The sequence below is a fragment of the Euprymna scolopes genome, chromosome 3 (assembly GCF_053919585.1).
Source record: "Euprymna scolopes isolate OS-2025 chromosome 3, ASM5391958v1, whole genome shotgun sequence".
Classification (NCBI taxonomy): Eukaryota; Metazoa; Mollusca; class Cephalopoda; order Sepiida; family Sepiolidae; genus Euprymna; species Euprymna scolopes.
Window position 1 is genome coordinate 139,202,350 of NC_136484.1, and position 24,715 is coordinate 139,227,064.

The 24,715-nt window shown below is 31.1% G+C and overlaps 1 protein-coding gene across 24 annotated transcripts in view; it reads right to left on the minus strand.

Moving 5' to 3' along the window:
- Positions 1-1,450: 1,450 nt before the first annotated feature.
- Positions 1,451-24,715, minus strand: part of LOC145259271 (mucolipin-3-like) — a 109,905-nt gene continuing 86,640 nt past the window's right edge. For 6 of the 24 annotated variants that reach the window (XM_080117225.1, XM_080117223.1, XM_080117220.1 and 3 more), the window contains 4 exons: positions 17,381-17,503; positions 14,956-15,162; positions 11,264-11,403; positions 1,451-1,863 (listed from right to left, as the gene is read on the minus strand). In XM_080117225.1, the coding sequence (XP_079973351.1) occupies positions 1,818-1,863; positions 11,264-11,403; positions 14,956-15,162; positions 17,381-17,503 (516 nt within the window). In that variant the 3' untranslated portion in view covers positions 1,451-1,817. Of the gene's footprint in view, positions 1,864-3,223; positions 3,258-5,922; positions 5,943-11,263; positions 11,404-14,955; positions 15,163-17,380; positions 17,504-21,492; positions 21,553-24,715 lie in introns of all 24 variants that reach the window. The other 18 variants (XM_080117172.1, XM_080117121.1, XM_080117151.1 and 15 more) reach the window with 7 other exon arrangements.

A 24,715-nucleotide genomic window follows, 5' to 3' on the forward strand; every position in this document is an offset into this window, starting at 1 on the left:
AAAATAAATAAAAATCACTCAGTATTTAATTTTACTTCTTACAATCCAGTATATTTCTGTGTTGTTATTAGCCTTCTTTATTTATATGTGTGTGTGTTGCGCACAATGCTTCAAGTAAACATCTTTTTAAATCATTTTGATTACAATACATTTTGTTTTTAATTCACAGCTGCTTATTATGAAACATTATCTGAAGTGATCAATTCTATTTTTCCCAGAAAATTAATAATTTAAAACACTCTTTTTTAGTCTTAAGTTGTTTCAGATGCAGAAAAACAGCACATAACTCACAGAAACACTTAACCTTACACTTACCAAAAAATATTAATATCCAAAGAAATTTTTAAAATTCTAATACATATCCTTTACTCTATCCTTTACATATATATATATATATATATATATATATATATATATCCTGTAGCATTCACATTAAGTGGGTTGAACTGGCTTTTTCAGAAGGAAGAAGTGTCTAGGAAATATGAAATTCACAAGCAGTTACCAGTCACATGTATATTCTTGTTAGGGTATGATGACATGTGTTTGCAGTTCTTGCAAGGTGTCGATATCCTCCTACATACAATGCCTGATATTTCCAAATAGAGACACATCTGATACTGACCAAGCTCAACGGTGCTTAATTTTGCTAATCTAACAAGAACCAATATGTCCATATGATTATATATATATATATATATATATATATATATATATAATATTAAGAGTTTGCCATAAGTGACTATATATTATCTTTTATTTGTAATTTTGTTGATACTTTTCTTCTATTTCAGGTGTCATTTTTCTTCCAGGTTGCATTTATTGTGTTGAAATAAAATTATATTTTTTATGGCAGATGCTTTATATTAACATATATAAAAGCAAAAGATTCCATTTTGTTTCAGATGTTTTAGTTTCCCTATCAATCTACAAGGTGCATTAATTCATATATGCTATTAGGACCTGATTTTGAAAATCCAACAAAATAACTTCATATGTTAGATGATATTATACACAAAGTTCAAATTATATTTTCCTCTTAGATATATAATAAAAGAAAAATCATTTTATTAATATTATTATTTCTTGAAATTTCATTTACATCATAGATATATATATCATACAGATTTTTCTTGATTTTAATTTTTTAATATAAAGGGAATTCTGGATAAAAATCAAGGTTTATACTAATATATAGCTCCATTTGTTATTAAGCACTATTAAATCAACACAGTAAGGTTTCACAGGATTAACTCTAATGAAAAAAAAAAAAAAAAAACTTACCAATATTATAATTTACTATGTTTTTCAAACTGTAAGATGCAAAATTTTAAAAAAATAAACTGATTATAGAATTATGAGGAGTGTTATGGTCTAATGATATGTAATAATTGGGAAAGGGGGGGGGCTATAAAATTGTTACTATACCTTTAAGTGAAACTTGATAAGCTGAATTTTCTATTAAATGTTTTTTTTTTTTTTTTTTTTAATATAAAAAAAGGATGTGTTTTACTGCCAAAAAATACAGTAAAAGAAATAGAGAAATATTAGAAATAAGGTGATAAAGCATTCCTTCGTACATGTTCAGCTTGTGTTGGTTGTTTGGCTTTTTGTAGTTTTTTAGATTTTTTTCATTTTGTTGAAATTTTACAAGAAAATAAGCTGATTTTTTTTATGAGATTACAATGCTGACTGGAGTCATGGACTCATCCTCATGAAAAACATTCTTTACTCCACTTTTTCTCTTCATCTTTGAACAGATGAACAAAATAGAAACAGGATTTGTATTCGAACTACAAACAATTTTGCAGTTAAACAATTCAACCTATTAAACGGGTTGTCTCATCTGGAATGTCCGGGTTATTCCTGAAAAAGGAAAACAAAAAAGTGATAAATAATTATAAATTTTGAAGTATTCTTGACTATAATAAAGACAAAGATGTATTTATTTGGATATAAATGAATATAAATCCATCCTGTTACACAAGTCAGCAAGTAAAAAAAAAAACAAAAAAAAACAGCATCTTTTTCTAATTTATGAAGGAAACTATTTTAAGTGGTTAGAGGGAGAACGAGGATGTAAATATGTGTTGGGCTACATGTTTTGCTGATGCATAGAATGGTAGATGCTGCAGGTGATAGTTTCTAAACTGAAAATATCTCTGTTCAGAATCCAACCAGCCAAGAGATATTTTCTTTGTTTTAAAACCATAAGTAGCTCATTGAATGGGAATGTCACACTGGCATCGACTTTTGTGAATCCCACATGAATGAAAATGGTTTAGATGTTACTTTCAGTGGATGTCTCAAGTGGTCAACCTTTGGGTGATCAGATAATGATCACCCTAACAGAGCCCAGAATCAGTATAGCAAAAAGACTTCAGGAGATGAGAAGAGAGGGTGGTCAGAGGCCCCCTCCCTTTTCCCCCCAGAGAAGAAAGAATAAGAGTGGGAAGTGAACGCTTGAGAGAGAGGGACAGTGGATTCGTCTAAGATATACCAAGCAATTTGGCCGGTGCGTCTCTCTGGGCAAGGTGGATCCTTTGGGGCTCTCAGCCAAATGATTTTTTCTTGTTTTATTTTACTTCAGTCGAAGTTCTCAGAAATCAAGGGGCCCACAACCTGGGGCTAACACTTGAAGTCTATATGAGATGCATAGATATTCAAATGTTCCATTTAAGTTATTTATTTCTCAAACACTGAGTTAGTAAAGAAGTTGGGAACATAATTTTCCTCTCCCTAATTAACCATTTTCATATGTTGCAGTATATCTTTCATTTTGGTCTCTTGGTCTTACTGGATTCCAGGGCAAGAATTCATCTAGTCTGGTGGAGTATCTAACTTCCTGCTATTACTTGAGGTAACATCACTTGGAGAAGGTGCATTATTCCTCGTAAAAGCTAATTAGGGTTAGCGATAGTGAGGAGATCTTATTTGGGCAGCGAATACTATGTGATTTGGAATATTTAGTCAAGGTTTATGAAAAAAGTATCCTCATGCCAGGTTGTTCTGACAAACCCTATACAGAGAGACCTTAGACACACGAGGACAGTGTCTAGTAGGCATTCAAGTGTAATGGGACTTATGTTTATTCTAGTCAGGCAAAGATCTGCAAGTCTGTCATGCCATTTAACTTTAAGAAAGTGAGTACCATTTGTGATATTAAAAAAAGAAAAAAAAACATTATCTATATAATTATAAAACTCTGTAGATCATACGTCCTTACTTGAATATTGTCTCTGATGATCGGATGATTCCATCTTAAAAAAAAAAAAAAAGAATTACAGGTAAATTTTTATATATATCTATAAAAGTGAAATTGTGAGTGTGTGTATGTACATTTCCCAACCAAATTACTCTGTCAATTTTCAGTCTACAGACTCGAGATTTGACATAAGGTGTATTGAGATTTGGGAAAGCCTTTTTAAATTGGTTTTTGGCCAGAAATTTGGTTGTCAAGGAGTCAAAGTTCAATGATTTGACCTTTGAAAACTCTACCAAACTGCTCCACCAATTTTGGGTCTAAATACTTGAAATTTTAGATGTAGGTTACTTGGACATGGATCAAACTTTTTAATTTGATTTGAGTCCAAAACCATAAATGTTAAAGGATCAAAATTCGAGTCAAAGTTAAAAAAAATTTGACCTCTGATCTCTACCAAATTATTCAGCCAATTTTTGATATAAACATTTTAAATTTTACATAAAAGGTATTCAGACACTGGACAAGCTTTTTAATCAGTTTTTGGTCAAAAATTTGGCTGCCAAGTGGTCAAAATTAAGATTTGACCTTTGCAGTCCTTAGCAAACTATTCAGAAAATTTTGGGTCTAAACATTTGAAATTTTACATAAAAGATATTCAGACATGCAGCAAGCTTTTTAATCAGTTTTGGGGCGAAAATTTGACTGCCAAGAGGTGAAAGTTGAAAGAGTTGCCCTTTGCAGACTACCTAACTCCTCCACCAATTTTAGGCCTAAACACTTGAAATTTTGGATGTAGGTTACCTGGACATGAGTCAAATATATATATATATATATATGCACATAAAGTTATGAACAGTACATAGGGCTCCGACTGCTAATATATATAAAAGGAACAAACCAAGTTATGTGTTCATTAACGTTTTGTCTTTATTGCAAAATATATATTTGAAAATATATTTTTGATGTAATGAAATGTATGACCCTGTTCCATTTCAGAAATGGAAAAAAAAATCGTTGAAAATTCAAAAAGGGGTGGGGCATAGCATTGTGAAAAAGAGTAAGATTTTATGTGTGTGTGTATATATATATATATATATATATATATATATATATATATATATATGGGTGTGGCTCAAAGAATGAGGGGGTGGAGAGTTGTATGTTTTGGTTTCAATTCCAACTGATAGCACCTAAGTTATATATATATATATATATATATATATATATATATTTGTTTTAATCTCACTACTATATATTAGGTTTAATATAATAATTGATAGTGAATGAATACATAATTTGCATAAACCAAAATATCATATTTAAGTGTATTTTATGACCAGGCAACACTGGATGGCCTGCTAGTTTGTTTATAAAATGGGCTTGTGATTTTTATTTTGGAGGGAGAATTTCTTTGTTGCTGGGCTAACTAAAACGAACAACAATGGTGATATTATGGATGCTGGGCAAAGTCAACTAACCTTGCTGGTGGATTCTCACAAATTATTGAAACAAGCAAATCTCTAATTTTCAGCAATGGCTTGAAAAAACCAGCTGGTAAGAGCAGGAGGGGTCATGAAGATTAACTGAAGTGTTTCTGACTGATTAGTGAAAGAAAGGTTTAACAAGTGAGCCTGGTATTCTGTTACATGGGAAAAGTAGATTTGGTGCAGAGAAGAGAGAGGAGGAACGAGAAAGGAAGTTGATTTACAACTGTTTCAAGGAGAAGAAGAAAGAAAAATTACTAAATTAGATATATTAATCTTGATGAGAAGTGGGGAGAAAGTGGTGGCTCAATAAAAAAATAGGCTTTCAACGATTAAATAATCTCTTTGTCACTGCCGCCCGGAGGAATCCATGCTGATGTGGGATGCAAGCACCTTGACTTGTAACCAAATCAACAACTTTGCCAAGACGAATTCAGAAAAAAAAGCCTTAAAATTGAAAACAGAGCCTCTAACCATCTAAAACATAATTCTTAAATCAGAAGAAATAACTAGTCCATTTAACTTTATTTGTATATGGACTATATGTGTGTATATACTATTGGAATATTTAAATGAATAATTATTTTTATGAGAAAACAATTACCAATGACATGTTAATCATTTTTTTGCATTTTTCATGCTTTCAAAGAGATTTAGTTTTTCACAGACATCAACAAACCAAACCTTTCAAGCAATGAAGGTTTTCAGCTAAATGTTGATCTTTTATGAGAGAAGAAACCACTAGCAATGACCAACTGATGGCCAGATGACCAACTGATGGCCAGACGACCAACTTTGGAGATGTCCCAGATAACAAAAGTATTGTTTTAGTACCTCCAAAAACCTGTTATGAAAATTGTGTTGCCACACGGACTAAGGGTCAGCACCTCCAAGCTAAATTCGTAACAAATAATAGGCAAAGACAAATCTATGGAAGCACAAAATATCAATATTCAATCGTAGAAAAAAAAAATCTTTTTAATTCAATATAAGCACTAACAAAAGAAAAAAGTGGGAATCATAAAAGGAAAAGGCAAAGAAAGAGATAATTGCGAAAAAAAAAAAAATTCCTTATAGTAGAAATTAAAAAAAGGTAAAAAAAAAAAAAAGTAATTGGTGATTTCAAGTAATATTATTAAACTAATTAGTATGGGTTTTTATTGTGTTAATTGTATATTTTAAAACCATATTAAACCGATTAGTTTCCTTAAATGATTGAATAAAAAAATACAGTACCATCAGTAGGATTTTCTACACTGCAAAAAAAAAATTTATTTACACTTATGAGCTTCCATATTTGAAAAAGTTAGATGCAGAATTTTAAACTGGAAACAATATCATCTTAGTGCTTAGAGTAAAAATCTTTACAGCGACTTTATTTTTAAATATATATATATATATATGTGTGAATAAAATAAACTAAAATAAAAATGATGGTTTACGTTATGCGAATGAAAAAGAAAACCTAAAATAAATAAACAGTAATCAATGTTTCCTCCCTATTTAGGGGACATCATCAGGATTTGGTTAACAAAAAATACAGAGGAGACAGGTTAGAGACCACATGTGAATGAAGAGAGAAAGAACTTTGTGTTCCTTGTTACTCTGGAAAAGACAAGCGCATTTATAAATTCTTTTCTAGAATAACAAAGAACTTTTGGTTCTTTCCCTCTTCACTCACATGTGGTCTGTAATCTGTTTTCTCAGCATTATTTTATAACCAAATCCTGATGATGTTCCCTGAAATAGGGAGGAAACATTGATTACTATTTATTTTAGGTTTCCTTTTCATTCACATATATATATATATATATATATATAAAATATAAGTTGTTGAATATTTCTAGAATTTGATTTGTACATTCATCTATTATACAAAAACTGAATCAATCAACTTTTATTTTCAGAAGACTTTCTTCCTATATTTTAATCACAGAAAATGTTCAAATATTCCTCCACTTTGAGATTGAGTTAGGTTTGAGAAAAATAAAATAAAATAAAAACTTCAAGTCAATTTTAATTAATCTAATTAGTTTTAAATTGCAATTAATTCACTAAGTAACTCTTCCCTTATACAATCTATACAGTAGAACCCTAGGATACAGCATTAAAAATTAATAACAAAATACAGTACAGTATATAATACACATGTATATAATCAAATAACATTATAAATAACACTGTAAGGCAGGGCAAAAACCATAACTCGGGGGTCGGAAAAACATTATATGCCACATCATAACCGAAAAAAAAAAAAAAAAAACATATGCTAGGGCCACCGTATCCCAGGGTTCTACTGTATCTCTTTCTTATTCTATGTTGTTTGACCCCCTCCCCTTATTAAATATAGTATGTATTACTCTCACTTTCGCCACTCTCTTATAAAAAAATCAAAGGTAATAAATGAAAAAATAAAAATGATTGGAATAGTACATTATGAAAAGAGAATATATTATTTAATCTGTAGCTTAGATAGAAAGACTGAGCTGAAAGTGGTTAAATCTTGTATTTTAACTTTTTATATTTAACTGGCTTTGAAAACTCACTGTTTCCTAATTCAAACATTCAGCCATCCATCCATCCATTCAGCGTGGCTGTAGCCGAGATTGAACTCCCAACACGAGTTTGTAGTGTAATTCAAATTTTGTCAGTAGCTGAATACTTGATGCTTCACCAGGCTATCAAGGGTATTTTTTATTATGACGCCATCACCAGATGGGGTGCCTACCACAGCTTAAGAGAGTCCCATCTACCCTTGAGAGAAAGATAGGCCGCACCAGTTTCTCAACCTGTTATTTTACCTCATGGTACATACAATGCCTCACCTTTCCAAATGGTCATCCATCTGGTACTGGCCAGGCTCAACATTGCTTAACTTCGGTGGTCTGGCGAGAACCGGTGTGTCAATGTGATTGTGCCTTACAGTTCAAACAACCCAAGTATAATTTAATAGGTGACCCAACAGGTCACATTTTTTTTTAATATTATATATTTGGGGATTTAAAAAAAAAAATTTTTTAAACTAATATGAGATGCACATGAATATTTGCATATTAATAATTATAAAACTCTGAACTGTCCGGGCATCCTTGCTTGCATAAATAAATAAATACATATCACATTTAAATCTAGACAAGATGACTGTACAAGTTTACTATAAAGAATCGTTGGATTCAATGTCGTAACTAATACATAAGTGTTTAAAAACAGTTGTGGCACAACGAGGAACTCTCCCTGAGAAACGATCATGTTATACAGTACTTATCTGATAGCTAAATGTTTTGATTTCGATTTTAGTTGATTACACCTTTCTTTTTTCTTTTTTTTTTTTTTTTTTACATGGGGGTCACCACTTATCAAGGCCCAGATGCCACTCGAAGATAAGGATTAATGGGTATAGTCATTGTGATTTTAGTGTAGTAAACATTAGCGGAAATTTTGTAACTTGGATTACTTAGGGGGACGGTTTAATAAGAACTTATTTACATTGGACTTGAAGATAATCAGATTATAGTCAGCTGGAAAGCAGGCAAACGGAATAGAGTTCCACAGACGAGCAGTTCTAAGAAAGAAGCCCTGTTCATGGAATCTACGTTTAGGTGTAGGCACAGATAAAGAGTGTGGAAAATTGTTGATAGTGGTTCTGGCTAGACGAGTGTTTTTCGTTAAAGTCTATTTAAGTGTATTTTGCGACTGGGTAATGCCGGGCAGCATGCTAGTAAGAAATAAAAATCATATTAATGAATCTTTTTATATTAAATTTGCATTTTTTGTGTCAGTGTAACTTTGATAATTAGACATTGATTTTTTTTCAATTTTTTATTCATCAAATATTAATTGAAATCAAAAATGTAATATCATAAAATAAAATGAAAATTTTATTTGGTTGTTTTTTTTTTGTTTTTTTTTTCATGGTATATCCATCCTTTTCAGGTTATTTATTTTAATGCTGAATCCAGTAATTTTGGGCGAAAATTTTGTCCTTCAAGTATTTCATATCTTCAAATATTTATTCATGGTGTTTGGTTTATTTGTTTTGTACAGGAAAATTGTTTTTGTTTTTGACTTTGTAGAACATGATCGAATTTTGCAATAGGAAAGAAAAAAACAAAAATGCCCCAAACATTGACGTTAAAGTCAAGCAGATATCTTCAGACAGCCTGATCTAGTAGCACCAGAAAAAGATTTCATTTTAAAAAATAATTTGTCATATTCGGTTTAACATCTATTTTATATGCGTTACAGATTAAGGTTCTATGGTAGCGAGCGAGGAAGGTTAACTAAGTATATATTTAAATTAAGGAATTTAAGCAACTAACTACATATACAGCTTGGGAATTTATATATATACAGATTAAAGATTTTAAGTTAAATAAACAGTGTGCAGCATGGCCTGATCAGATATCAAAGGATGACACAAGTATTAAATTTGGAAAGAAATCAATTTTTATAAAACGATGACAAGTGCTGTTACACCCGTATTAAATTCATGACCAATTATCGAAATGTAGGAATATTTTTTTTTTTTTTAATTACATTTTTACCCCAAACAAGGCACATTGCCACTTTGATGTAGGGGGCTACTATCAGGGACATAAGCTACAGGGGTACTATGTGGGGAGTTGGGCAACAAGATGTCGGTTCACGTATCACTTGAACTTCTGCATGTCAGTACAGTTGGGGAAGCAGGGATCTGGAAGGGAATTCCAAAGTCTAACGGTTCTGGGGAAGAGAACAAAGGCGCCTGCTGAAATATAAGTGATGACCTGACATGCGAGGGAGAGGGAGCTCAAAGAGAGCTGGGGCAGAGTTGAAGTGAGTTGGGTTTTACGTGTGGGAAGCCTGAGGGATGTTGCGGTTTTCTAATGTAATCAATCAGTTCCTGAGAAATGGGACAGATGTTGAGGGTAGAATTAGAGTCCTGAGGAATTACATAGCGGCATGCAGTTCGGCCAACATTATGTATTAAGTGCAAAGAAAATAAATCAACAAAACTACAAAAAGAAAAGATCTTATGTGTTCATTACATGGTATCTGATTGGAAAAGTTTTTATACGAGCAATCATGTATAGGAACCAACGACTAAACAGCAAGTAACCTGCACATACAGAAAGGAAATAGAAGAGTCCAGGGGACAGCTACGAAGGAACTGAAAGAATGTATGTCTATCTATCTATCTCAATGATTATAAAGTTCATGCACTTGAGACTGTCATTGTATGAACATGCATTAAACCAAGCAATGTTACACATGCTATCATGCATTGGACAGTTTTAAGAAATTGATTTCCAGAGTAACTTATCTCTGGCCTGATCTTTCTCATTCAAGCGTTACTAATAGTATAGAAGAACCAAAGATTCACTTTCATTACATGCCAACTGCGGAAAAATACATTGCTTCCAGAAGAGTTCTTTACTTTACATCCATTTATCTCAAGAAGGCATTTCACTGTGTGCCTAGGAAAATGTTCTGGTGGGAAATTAGTAGTCTTGGTGTGAAGGAATAGACTGTCCAAACGCTGAAACATGGGCACAAAAGACTTCTGACTTGCAATGGCTTTAGCATAATGACTGTGCCATGATCAGGTGGATTTCTGGCAAGAAGTGACTTAAAATTACAGGCACGTTGAAAGATGATCAGTTTGTGCGCAAAAAGTGTAAGAATGGAGATGGATGAAAACTCAGATGTGGAGAAAATATATTTTAGAATTATTGAGGTCAGCTAGAAGTTTTGTTACCTTGATGATATACAATTGGAGCACCAAGAGGAGATGATGTGATAGCAAGAGTTAGAAGGTGATGGAGTAAGTTCATAGAACTTCTGCCATTACTAATTAGCAGAGCATTACTATTCTCAATCAGGCATGTATGCAGTGTGATGATGTAGAATGGAAGTGAAATGTGGCCAGTAAAAGCTGAAGATATGAAGAGAAATGATAGGAAAATGATACAATGGATATTTAAGAAGAGTCAGGCTCGGATCTGTTGACCTCAGATGAAGATTAAACGCAGACAATACAGAGAGATGTGTACAAAACAATAGACTTCATTAAGGCAGCAGGATCAGGGAGGTGACAATGACTAAGTGATTAACAACAAACTGATAACTTGGGTGTGCCAAGTCTGAATCCAGTTCATTCTATACAAACACTTTTACTTAAATGTTGGCAACCTTCACGTGGTTCCTTCTGATGTCTTTTTAAAGAGAATTCTAACTAGAAAGATATCAGAGAAACGATTGCCAACAATAATCATCGGATTCATTCCAAATGAATGAATGATGCTCCGCAGTAGCAAAACGAGTTGATAGAGGAAGTTCAATAAACACAAGGGGAACTAATAAGGATGGATTTGAGAGAAAAAAGGCCACAGATGGATTAGTTCGGAAGTCAATTTATAAAAGCTGCCCAATACATGCTAGCATTTAAAAACAGATATTAAACCAATGATGATGAATGTATATTTTTTATTTTTTAATTACAATGTGATTTTTTTTTCTTTTCACGTACAACTGATGAAAAGAGGAAGGATCGAATATAAACTTACAAAAAAAAAACACATTAATTTATGATACTTACCGTTGACAACAGAAACAAAAAACGGTACTACAGTCCCAGCCTAGAAGTTCTTGTCGATAAATAGCTGAATTTGGGGGGTCTGTACATTCTTCAATGAATGAAAATAGTTCACTTTTTGGGAAGCCATGCTCATAATAATGCTGAAATCAGAGAGAATATTATATAAACAGTCGTCAGTAAAAAAAATAACTTTTAAAAATTTATTTATATTGATTTCAAAAAAATACATAGAAACTGAGACATAAGGAGCTACTGTGAATTAGATACCAGATTTATAGAAGCAACTTAAATGGGGAGTTGTGTAGTGAGATGTTTGTTCACATTACATTTAAGTTTCTGCATGTTGGTACAGTCAAGAAGACAGGGAGCAAGGAGGGATTCCAAAGGCAATAGATTGAGTTATGAGAATAAAAAGCTTCCTGGTATCTGAGGATCTCTACAGTGCAGGCTGGTCAGAGGTATTTATGTTGAAGGGGAGTAAATTTATCAGAGTATATTTTGTCAAAGTAATTGAAAAACAATCACAAGACAGAGTTGTTAGCTCACTATCACTTTGCAAAAGTCGCTACTTGAAACCAAATTACATTTAATTTAAAAACAAAAAGAAAATTTGGAGTCTCGAGAGAAGGAGAGCAAAACAAACTTTTCTTTTTTGTTGTTTTTAAGTGTCTCATCCAGAGAGAGAGAGAGAGAGAGAGAGAGAGAGAGAGAGATAGAGACAGAGAGAGAGAGAGAGAGAGAGAGAGAGAGATCACATTTCCCCTCTTTCATGAACTCTTTGCTTCATCAGTTTATTTTTCTAGCCTATTAAGATATATTAGCTGTATTTAAATTATCTCCCTTGGTAATTAAAAAACACTTTAAGAAAGGTTTTCATAATTTAATTTTTTTTATTAAATCATTTTAAGTGGTGTTAATATTGACAAAACTATTGCAGATGTATAGGAAAATAAAGTAAAACTACAAATTAATAAACATTAAACATTAATTTATTATAAACCAATTAAAAATAGTCATGCAAATCAGGCATTCCAAGACCTCTCTTTGAATTGTTTGTCTGTACTTTATGTTTCAAAATATAATTTACTAGCGGGTGTACCCAGTGTTGCCCAGTTATTTGGAGGTGTGTGTGTAGGGGAGGGGTAAATTAAAGAATAAGCGAAGTAATGACCCTGAAAAAAAAAAAAAAAAAAAAAAAAAAAATGATGTTATAAGTTAAAAAAAAAAAAATCGGCAAAACCAAAAAAAAACAAAACAAAAAAAAAACAGCGAACAAACGTAAAACTTCTTTAGAAAAGAAATCGGAAAAACACAAAGTATAAACCATGGAAAAAAATGATGGACGTGTTCGGAAAATTCCATTCCATTTTTTTTTTTTTTTTTTTTTTTTAATCAACTACATAACGAAAGAAAGCAAAAAAAAAAAAAAAAAAAAAAAAAAAATGGCATAGATAACCCTACGATCTGGTTAAATCCATGGTGCGTTTCACACAATAGAAAGAGTAGAACGATTCCAGTTTTTCTAAGCAACTACGAAATAAAGAAAACCCAAACCGGTGTTCTTTCATAGCGGTCCCTTGTGGACAATCCTGCAACGGTGTTAAGTAGTGGCGGGGGAAGGAGGAATTTATCAGAGAGAAAAGATTTTACCACTTCCATAGATTTTAACCAATTTTGTCAGTGAACTCTCAGCAGAAAAAATATAGAAATCTACAATTAGCGATGAAGTGAAGAGGTAATATGCCTATAACACACCTCAGATATTGTGCTGCAGTTTGTGCATATTACATTTGCATGAAATGTCTTGATTCTTAATCCTATTAAGGTCAAAATCAGAGAGGAAAAATGAGTTCATTTTATATATATATATATATATATATATATATAGGGATTATTAATCTACATAACACTAACTCGTTTTGATGATAATATACAAAAACTATCACATTTATTTATTTAGTGTAAATAAATAGTTTATCTAAAAGATTTAAAATAAACATCAAAAGAGTTTTGTGAATTTGTTTGGTCAAAAATGAAAGAATAATTATCAAGACAAAAACAGTCATCCAAATATTCATCAATGAATATCTTACTTTTGATTAATCTATACAAATAAAACTGTACATGTAGTATGTGTGAAAATATTTAATCAATAAACTCTTAAACTACTGGGCACATAACACTGAAATTAACAGAAAATAGTAATCATACACCAACGATGGTTTATAACTAGTAAAACCTTTGTTTGGATGAATATGTACAGAAATATGACTGCAAGCTGAAATGTAAAATGTTCATTTTAATTTACCTACATATTTCTATTATTTTTGTGCATGTATAAATTTATTTCTAGCTTGAAGTGCTTTAATTTTAAATCTTTCTTATCTGTTGATAGCTCAAATGATAGGGAACATAGCTGGAGCACTACATATTTTGGTTTTGATGCTAGCTGATAACACCCAAATCTTTTTTTTTTTTTAATCTTTTGAAATCAGTACTATATATTAGGTACAATATAATATTAAATAGAGAATTGTCTCTATAATAATAAAGATGAAATCTGCATGGATTAAAATATATTTAAGCATATTTTATGACTGGGCAAGGTTGGGCAACCTCCATTAGTCATAAATAAAGAACGGCAGAGAAACTTTTACTCTTACACTCAGAAGTACTCCCACTGTCACCAATAAAAAATTCAGTAACTGACTATTATTTTGAGATTCACCCATAATAAATCATATTTCAATTTTTATTACTCTATTTTATCCATTTTTTATAAGTGGCTGATCCACATTAGACTGTAAAAAAGATGAGGTGGGGGGGGGGGTGAAGAAAAAGAGAGAGAGAAGGAAGGGAGAAAGAACTCAAACCAAAGATTGTAGCTGCATGTGCTAATTTATGTAAATAGTATCATCATTTCCTATGGTTTTAATAGCCCAATCAATTGGCACTGAACCACACCCAGAGTTAAGTATTTTTACTCATATTTTGTTTTAAAATGAACATTTTTTTATGTTGCTGAATTTTTGAGATGAAGACAGATTGTTTGGATCATTTGGCCTACTGTTCTCATCTTGAGTGTTATTTACAGAACATTTTGCCTGATTTAACCGCTGACCTTCTTCAACTTATGTTGTTGAACTCGGTAATCTGTACAAAATTTTGAATGAAGCATCTCATTTAATCCATGGAAGTAACATGCTCACATTCTGTCAGCTGTGACCAGGTAGAAGTTTTAAGTAATTTGAAATTATGTTCTTTGTATCTCCTACACTGAGGACTGAACCATCAACCTCTAGAAAAGTGTCACTTGAACTTTACCTAGTACTTTATCCATTGTGCAACATGTTCTTGTTGTAAGAATATAATGTTGAATTACTTAAGACTTCTATTGATCATAGGTGAAAGAATGATAGCATTCTATCCCTGTGGATTAAATAAAGGGTTCTACTCAAAATTTCATGCAGATTCCTTAGTTTGGGGAAATACACCTGAAGAAGGTCAGAGCTTATATCTGTTGAAACATTGTGCAAATAGCACATGAAAACAATGAAGAATCCAAATAATCTGAACATAGTTTACTTTTACTTTTATTCTGTAATCTATGTAATTTATGGAAATTGGAATGACGAGTGATGCCAGGCAGTCTTGCTGGTTGATTATAAAACGGTAAAATAAGATGTTCTTACTTTAATAGTTTCATATGAATCCATGATGACAGCAATGAATAAACTAAGGACAACGTAGATGAAGAGCGCAATGAAAGTGTAGAGGTAGAGACGTGAATACATCCAGATGAAATTGTTCCTGGTCTGTAGCGCAGAGAATGTCACATACATGTCATCTCCGTTGATCAAAGAGAACAAACATTCAGATGTTGTACTCAGCTTTCGGAACTGAAATTTGAAAAAAAAATAAAATAAATAAAATAAAAAATTATAAATCTAAAGAGAAAAGTAAACTTTTCACTCACATTTTAATTACCCATCTAAAACAAGCAGGGTTTTTTTTATTTGCCTAATTATCCCTTTTTTATATTTGATTATGTAAACTTGAAATTATTTTTTAAATTATCAATATTTTTTTTAAAGTTATATGGGTTTGAAATTTATACTGTCATTATCATTCCAAGTATTTCTGGTATAGGCATTACACACACACACACACACACACATATATATATACAAATTAGTGATGAGACAATTTCAATACTCTTCCAGATTCTGATACAATTACCGATTTTGTACTAAATTCCCAATTCCTATACAATTACTGATTTTGTACTAAATTCCCAATTCCGATACAATTACTGATTTTGTACTAAATTCCCAATTCCGATGCAATTACTGATTTCAATTCATTATAAATCACTAATTATGTAACAAAAGAATTGTTATAATTATGCCAAAAGCATTCATTTATATTTCTCAACAGAATTTTGTAAAATGAAATTTTATTTTTAAATGAAATTATTTACATTCATTAAAAAAAGTATCTTTTTCTCAGTATTCATCTCATTTTGAATCTTAACACTGCACAGAAATAAACTAGTGAAATAGTATTCTTTTCTATTTTGAAAATAGTAATTAGTAATTAAAACATTACGATTAAAAAAACATTGAAAGATAAACAAAAAAAAAATCAGGACAAGACTTACCACACTGCACAAAGAACTCGAGATTTATAGAAAATGGAAAATTATCAGTGAATGAAGCATGATTGGCTAGTAAATTTAGTTTCAGTTATACAGTGCAAATACTTGGGATTGTAAAAAAAAAAAAAATGTTCAAATGTCTATCCTAAGAATAATCCAGATAATTAGGGAAGAGATTAAAATCATTGCAAAAGATTAAGGATATTACTTGCAAAAGTTAATATATTACACATTTATGTTTCAATTTAGTTAAAAAAAAAAAAATCAGAGGCTATGCGTAATTACAGGGCTCTAAAGAGAAATTTATCTTTAGTTGACCTTTGGCAACTAAATATTTTCGTTTACTATCCAAATAGAAAAGTTACTAGCCAAATCTGCATGATTTTTGGAATATGACATCTTTGTTCCGTGACATGCATGTACATCATAAAGATTTTTTTGTATTTTAATTTTTTTTTTTTTTTAAATAAATGTAATTCGAAATATGCACCAAATTTCATGTTGAGACTTGAAGGTATAAATATTCAAATTTCTTCAGATGTTTTTTTTAACAAACCTTGTAAAAGAAAAGAGTATATTGTTTTATTAAACCTTTTGTTTGAATAATTTGATGTTACTTGTTTTATTAAAAACAAAAAAATAATGGTTGAAAACAAAAAATAGTTTTCACTCGGTAATGAGCTTTGGAAGATTGTCGATGAAAAAAATACAATCACCAAAAGATAAGCGTTTTATTTTTTGTCACTACTTGAAAAAAAAAAAAAAAAAAAAAAAATCACTTGCAAATGTGTCTGTTTCACCCGCAATGTAAAGTCCTGAACTAGAAAAGTTTGATTTTCATAAATTAGCAAAATTGACTTAATGATCTCTAAAAATTTATTATAAAAATGATATTTCTGAAAAAATGTCTATGCAGGACAATGTATTATTCAAAAATGTTCCACATTTTCTCAGTAAGTTTTAGTTGTGATTCACCAGGAAGGTCTAAAAGAAGGTTTGCAATACCATTATAAGCCACATATTGTGAATATTAATGCCAGTGATGATAAATTGTTGAATAAAAAATGCCCTTCATGAACTCTATGTCTGGGTGGCAAATATGAAGGAAAAACATTTTTTTTTTTAAAACCTGAACCGGTGCATGCACAGTAGATGTAATAGAACCATTAAAAATTAATTCATAATCTAAGGGACTGTTAAAAGTTCATTTCACCAATAATGTTTTGTACAAGTTTTCCAAACATTTTCTTCAATTTTGATTTTTAATTTAAACACCTTTTGTTGAAAGAAACATATGAATTTTCAAGTTCATTAAAAAAATGTGTTAATTTTTGACTGCCATTAATATAAAGTTTTATTTCAATTGTTAAAACATAATAGAAGTCACATTTATAAAGAAAAGTTACTTATCACCATTAGATTCATTAGTATTTCTAGTTCAAACACAAAGTGCTACTTACTTTGATGTGGTAAGGACCCAGAATAACCCATCCACAAAAGACAAAGCCAAAGTACATCAACACAGCACAAATCAGAAAACGAATTACATTTGGGAAGGCACGTTTCAATGTCAGAATCAAAATCTGAAAATAATCATAGTTGTATTATAAAATGATGTGTAATATCATGAGACAATACAGAACAAGATTAGAAAAATAAAGTATATACAAGTATTTTTATTCTTATGCATAATTCATTGAACAGCAGCTCCCTATCATAAATGCTCTACTCATTTACATAAACAAACCGACCATCAACCAGGCTCAATATGGAGGAGGCAAGGGTATGCACAAGTGCTTCTGAATAATTTTAATAGACTTTTTCAATAAATTCAGTAAACACAATTTTTTAATTCATTAAACGCCTGAAGATGATATATGGGAGTTGAAAACATTCAGGACTGTGGCAAATTTCTTTTTACACTCAAACAGAAGGTTCAAACATTGCCCACCAAATGGAAAAGACAGATTGCAAGAGAAATAAACAGGAATTATCTCTGCTGTTCAACAAAACATGCATAAGAGAAAAAATGCTGCCCAATTATACCAAGTATTTTTATTATGTATATATCAACAAAATATTAGTATTATAAGTACTTTTATAAAATATTATTATTGCTACTTATATTATAAGTACTTTTATAAAATATTATTATTGCTACTTATATACCAAAGAAAAATATAATTACTATAAGTATCATTATTTTAATAACAACATGCATGTACTAATAATCTATTATCATTATAAGTATTAGTATTGTTACATATATATTAGGTTGGTGCAAAAAGAATGTCGTTTTTTGATGTTCAACTTCATGTCAAATTACATCATTTTTGCACCAACCTAATACTAACAAAATATTAGCATTATAAGTATTAGTATTGTTACGTATATCACCAACAATGTATTACTGTTATAAGGAAAGTTTTCGGTTAATGATTTGGTAGAGTCAGAGTTTGGTTTAGTATTCTTATAAGAGTAAGAAAGAGTTGGATGCTTTAATCTCTAAAGAATCAGTTGATTTAATAAGGAGTCAGAGTCAGAAGATTTTTAATCATTAGGATTTAATACCTTGTGATTCCACAAGCCTAAGTATTATTGATGCTAGTACATTTTATGAACAAGACATATGTAAGCATTCGCTCAGGTTTGCTTGGAACCTGATGTAAACCACCGGATAATTCCAAGTGTTGCCGAGCAAATCTTATAAACATTACAAAACAGAAAACAACATTCATCGGATACGAATTACAATTAAAAATAAAACAAATTGGAAATGCAAAAAGATAAAATATAGCAAGAATCTGCTGTAAGTTTAAATTTTTTTCTTAAGTGATTATAAACTAATCTTTTTTTTGGGGGGGGGGGTAGAGGTTAGAGTTAGTTCCTCTAATTGGTAACAATAGAAAACAACAACATTTAACAAAGAAATAAATGAAAAACAATGAAATGATAAAAAATGACAACCTACAATAAGTGTTTTATTTGTAATTTTTTTCTTTTTTGCAAGATAATTTTAAGAAGCAAAAATTGTTTAACAAATTTTAAGAATGTAAAAAAAATTTTAATAAAGAGAAACATTTTTGATTGGTTGATCCATTTGACCAGCATTCAACCAGCGCTCACCATATTCCGGTGGGTTACATCAGGTTCCAGACAAATCTGAGCGGACACTTACGTACGTTCGATTCACAGAATGCACTAGAACTGTATTATTATTATTATTACTACAGATATAATAACACAGTATTATTATTAGAAGTATTATCATTATTATTACATATGTACTAACAAAATATAAGTTATTAGTACATATATACCAATAAAGTACTACTATTACAAGTATTACTATTACTACTACTTATATACCAATAAAGTATTATTATTATTGCTACATATGTATCAACAAAATAATCCAAAAGTTATAACTCCAAATTTAGGTATAATAATCAGCAAAGTCTAAATCATTCAAATTTAATTAAAACAATAAAAAATATTAAATGCTAGCTATCCCTATCCGGCATTGCCTGGGATGCAATGATTTTTTTTTTTTTTTTAATTAGTAATTTTTTTTATTTCTTTGTATATTTTTAAAATTATACATAAAAATGTTAATTGTAAGAGAGAGACTATTCTTTTTCTATTCTTCAATAAAAAAAATAAAAAATAAAATTTTTTTTTTGATTTTAAACTTCCAGTCATTAGTAAAAACGTTATATTAAAAGGGATTAGCTCCTCAAATGCTTTCCAAATTTTATTCACTATTGTTGCCAGGCTTTCCAAGTGAGCCATAGCAAATTAATCCACCATCTGCTTATATCTGTTTTCTGATTTTTGTGGATAATTTTTAATTAATTAGTTATTTGTATTTTGCAAATATTAATTTGTCCGCAGGACTTCCTCTGGTGCCATTGCATAAAAATCTTTCTGCAGCAATAGCCTATATTGGATAAGCCATTATCATGAGGTTTAATTTATAAAACATTTTAATTAAGAAACACTGCTTTATTTTATTATCTCTGTATAATCTTCTCTATATAAATAAAATGAACTCATTTTTTCCCCTGCGATTTTGATCTTAATAGGATTGAAAATCAAGACATTTCATGCAAATATAATGTACACGCACTGCAGCACATTACCTTTGGTGTGTTATAGGCCTATCACCTATCCACTTACTCGATAAACTTAGATCCCTATATTTTTTCTGCTGAGAGTCCACGGCCAAGTTCAGTTACAATCAATGGAAGTGGTAAAATCTTTTCCCTCTAGTACATTCATACTCCTCCCACACCAGTGGGGATATGTCCACAAAGGACACTATGAGGAAGCATCGGTTTGAGTTTGTAGTTGCTTTAAAAAAACGGATTGGCATTTTTCCATCGGTTGAAACGCAACTTTTGATTACATCCAATGTTTATTTATGCCATTTCTTCCTTTTCTTTTAATTTTTTTTATTTTATTTATATTGGGGGAGGGGAGTAACGAACAGAAAGGGTTACTAATGCCATCTTTTTTTTTTTTTTTAGTTTTTTATTTTATTTTTGTTTATTTCATTTACATTCGGGGGGGGGGGTAACAGATGCAGTCTTTTTTTTGTTTTTGTTTTTTTATCAGACATTCTTAGTCCACGTTCAATTTTACCTTGCTTGATTTAATAGCAGTCTATCACAATGCCCTCTTACTGAAATCCGTTCTCCTCCGCATTAAAAATACAGTTTACACAGAGAAAATCGCGTTTATTACATAAATAAGCAAACAAACGAAACCAACTACCATTGAATTCTCAACTGTATTTATGCCATGTTCTTTTCTTTTTCGACATAGCCTCATCAATTAACACTACCCAGCCAACATTCAGGCGAATACAGTTCAGTTCTCTTACAGAAATCTGTTCTCCAACGCATTCTACAGTTTACACAGAAACAATTGCGTTTATTAAATACACGTAACGAACTAACATTGGATTCCAGATTTTACATCTAACTATCCGTCTGCAACTATTAATTGCATATCCAACTGTATTTAGGCAACAATTTTTTTATTATTCTTTTGTTTTGATTTACCCAGAACCAAACACACCTCGAAACACCCGGGCAACGGCGGGTACCCCCACTAGTTTGTTAATATTTGCAAAATAAAAATGAAAAATAATCCCACAAAAATCATATACCAAATACGTTGAATTAATTTGCCCTGTCACTACTTTGAAAATGAGACATAACTAGTCAATAAAATTTGGTAGCCATTTTGCAAGCTAACCAATTCAATAAAATCAAAAGTGTCTCTATATTAGCAGTTACTTGGATGGGACTGCATAATTTTATAAATAAACTGTAATGAAGTATGTTATTATAGCGCCAATAAGATTGTACTACAATAATTGAAAATTGACTAGTTAGAACCAAATTTCGATATGTGAGCATAAATGCTATTTAGACCCAACTTAAAATTTCACAAGATAATTGTTTCTGTTAGAAAAGATAGAAGTACTTATAGGTATACAATTTAAAATGGCAGCAAGGATTTGTTTTAAAATCCATATAACATGCTTATTCATGTTTGTACTTACATTATCTCCTCTCATACCCACTTTAAAAAATGAGATCATCCGATCTCCAAACTCGAATCGCTATGAAAAAAAGTAATTGAAAATTAACTGGCGTTGCTAAGGTAAGAAAATTTCCTATTTTACCCATTTTTAAACAAATTGTTCCAAATTTGAATTCTGTCATCTTAACAGGTTTTAAAAACATACTCTTTGCATTCTTTTCATTTTAATGCAATTTTAATGCAAATGTTATAATGTTAAATAATTTTTTAAAAAGCTATTAATTATTATATATTATGAGGAATAAAAAAAAGCTACTTGAAGATTTAATGGGAGTTATTTTATGGCACAAAAAAAAAGCATATTTATTGTGTTAAAGAGATTTCAATTGTTACAAATTTCAATCTTTTTTTTTGTTATACAAAACAAAGCTGTGTGCATCAACAATTTTTTTCCAGTTGCTAGAGAAAGCAAGAGGTAGGAAGATACAGGGAGGTGACAGAGAGAGAGAGAGAGAGAGAAAGTGATAGAGTAGGGTGGGTAAGACACACACACACACACACACTAGCAGGCCACCTGGCGTTTGCCCAATCGTAAAATGCACTTAAATATGATATTTTAATTTATACATATTTCATATTTTTTATCAATATTTTATTGATTATTATATTGTACCAAGTATATAACAGTGATTTCAAAAGTAAAAAAAATATGACCTGGGTGCCATCAGCAAGAATCAAAACCAAAACATACAGCTCTCCAGCCGTATTATCATCTGATCGGTCCATATGCAAACAAACACTTAAAAAATAATGTTGTTTAAGATATAAATCTATATTCCCGCATGCATAGAAATAATGAGCAAATGAAGAAATGATCTGTGGCGATTTTAAATGGTATCTCTACTCTTTTATCGTAAATTAAACTCATTAATAAAAAAAGATTCAAATAAAATAGTGAGGCACACCCGGGCTTGAACAGGGGATCATTCGATTTGTAGTTGGATACTTGTAAAATGTTTTTGACTCCTAATGGGGGTATGAGACCAGTGAATTCGCCAATCATTTTATAACCAGTGGCTGTGCTAACGAACCAATGAAAACCTTCCAAAGTTACTATAAAAATTGTCGAATTTTGGATTCAAGCAGTTCGCCACTAACTATGTTACGGACCACATTTGATTCTTGGCCACCATCTTGGTTACTAACAATTACACTAAGGATCTGATCTGAACTACGCTTCCATCTTTGTTCAACAAAATGTCTCAACACTTAACAGGTTATGGGCCCAGTTGTGGTCATCAAATAGATGAGGCTCCCTAACATTCCCCTGTATAATCGATTATCTATGGATTTTGTTTCAGTGTCTATACTTTTATTTATGTCCATTTCGACGGGCGTTGAACGCGGTTTGCAATCTTGCATTCCGAACTTGAGCAGAATTTTTTCAATGTATTGTGATTGTTTTATAGTTATAGTTTCATTTTCACAGGTAAATTTTAGACTGAGGAACCATGACAGTCGTCCAAGATCGGCCATTTTAAATTTTTTATTTAATTCATTTTTAACATCTTTTAAAGTGTTATCACAGCTTGAGGCGAGTAATATATCATCAACCCAAAAAACCAAAATCAACATTTTTGGTATACATCCACGCGTCTACGGGACATTGCTTGAATTCCTGTTCTATTAAATAATTATGGAGTGTTAAATTCCAATTGTGTGCACTTTGTTTTAGTCCATATAACGATTTATTTAATTTCCACACCCAATTTTTATTTTTCATTTTAAATCCCTCTGGAGGGTAAATATAGATGTCAGAGTCAATCGGAGCATTTAAATAAGCATTTTTTACATCCATTTGATGTATTTTTAAATTGTATTGAGCGGCAAGTTGTAATAAAATTCTAATTGTCATTAAATTTGTCATTGGAGAAAATGTTGCAAAATATTCCACTCCAGAAATTTGTGAAAAACCTTTTGCAACAAATCTTGCTTTAAAAGTTTCACTGCCAGAAGCTGTAATTTTTTTTTGGAAAAAACCCAGCGTGAAGAAATTATATTTTTATCTGTTGGTTTTGCCACTATTTCGTATGTGTTATTTTCAGATAAAGCTTTCAATTCGAATATCATAGCTTGTTCCCATCCTTGGTGATTTTCTGAATTAATCGCCTCATTATAACTTTCAGGGGCGTTGTTCAACGAGTAACAGTAATCCACTGCGTAATCTTGTATCTTTTTAATTTGTAAGAAGTCTGGCCTTTTTCGCTCCCTTATTGGGTATCGACGTGTCTGGTTAATATTTTCGTCAGAAGTTCTACTGTAATTGTCGTCGTTATTAATATTTTCAGTGTGATTGATTAAGATGCTAGGTAATATTTCATGTTTTTCGTCCACTGGATTGCCGTTTTTTAAATTTAATGTATCATTGAATTTTACACATCTAACCCTTTTTATGGCATTTTGGGTTAGAAAGTAGATTAAATATGCTGGACTGTTTTTATCGTAACCTACAAAAATACCTCTTTCGCTTTTAGTATTTAGTTTACTGGTGTTTTCTATAAATGCAAAATAATCAGAACCAAATAGATGCATTCTGTTCATTTTGGGTTTTACACTGCAAAACGCTTCATACGGTGTTTTGCCTAGTCTTTTATTGAACAATCTATTTCTGATATATGCTGCTGCCATTAAAGCATACGTCCATAAACTATGCGTTAATTTCGATTCAATAAGTAGGTTCGCCATGCTCTTTAACAGCAGGGCCATTTCGGAAGGGGGAATACGGCGTAGATTTCTCGTGTTTAATATAGTGGTTAATTAATAGAAGTTCAAAGTCTTTACTAGTAAATTCAGTTCCATTGTCTGAGCGAATACATTTTACTGAGCCGTACGGGGCAATATCAGCTAAATATTTCTTAGTGGCGAGGATAGTGTCGGATTTGTTTTTTAGAAAATAAACTAGAATTAAACCGGAAAAATCATCAATAAAGTTCAAAATGTACCTTAGATTATTTCTCCCCATCGGGCTGATCAGACCTGCTAAGTCACAATGCACAAGTGAGAGAATTTCCGTAGCTTTTTTGTCTGGCGTTTGGCTTATATATTTTATCATTTTCCCCTGTGCACACATCACAATTTGGGAGATCGTCTGAAGACATTATTTTCATGCCTTCGACTACATTTGGTAATTCTTTAATATCAGCTGTATTGCAGTGTCCTAGAATTTTATGCCAGGTTTCTAA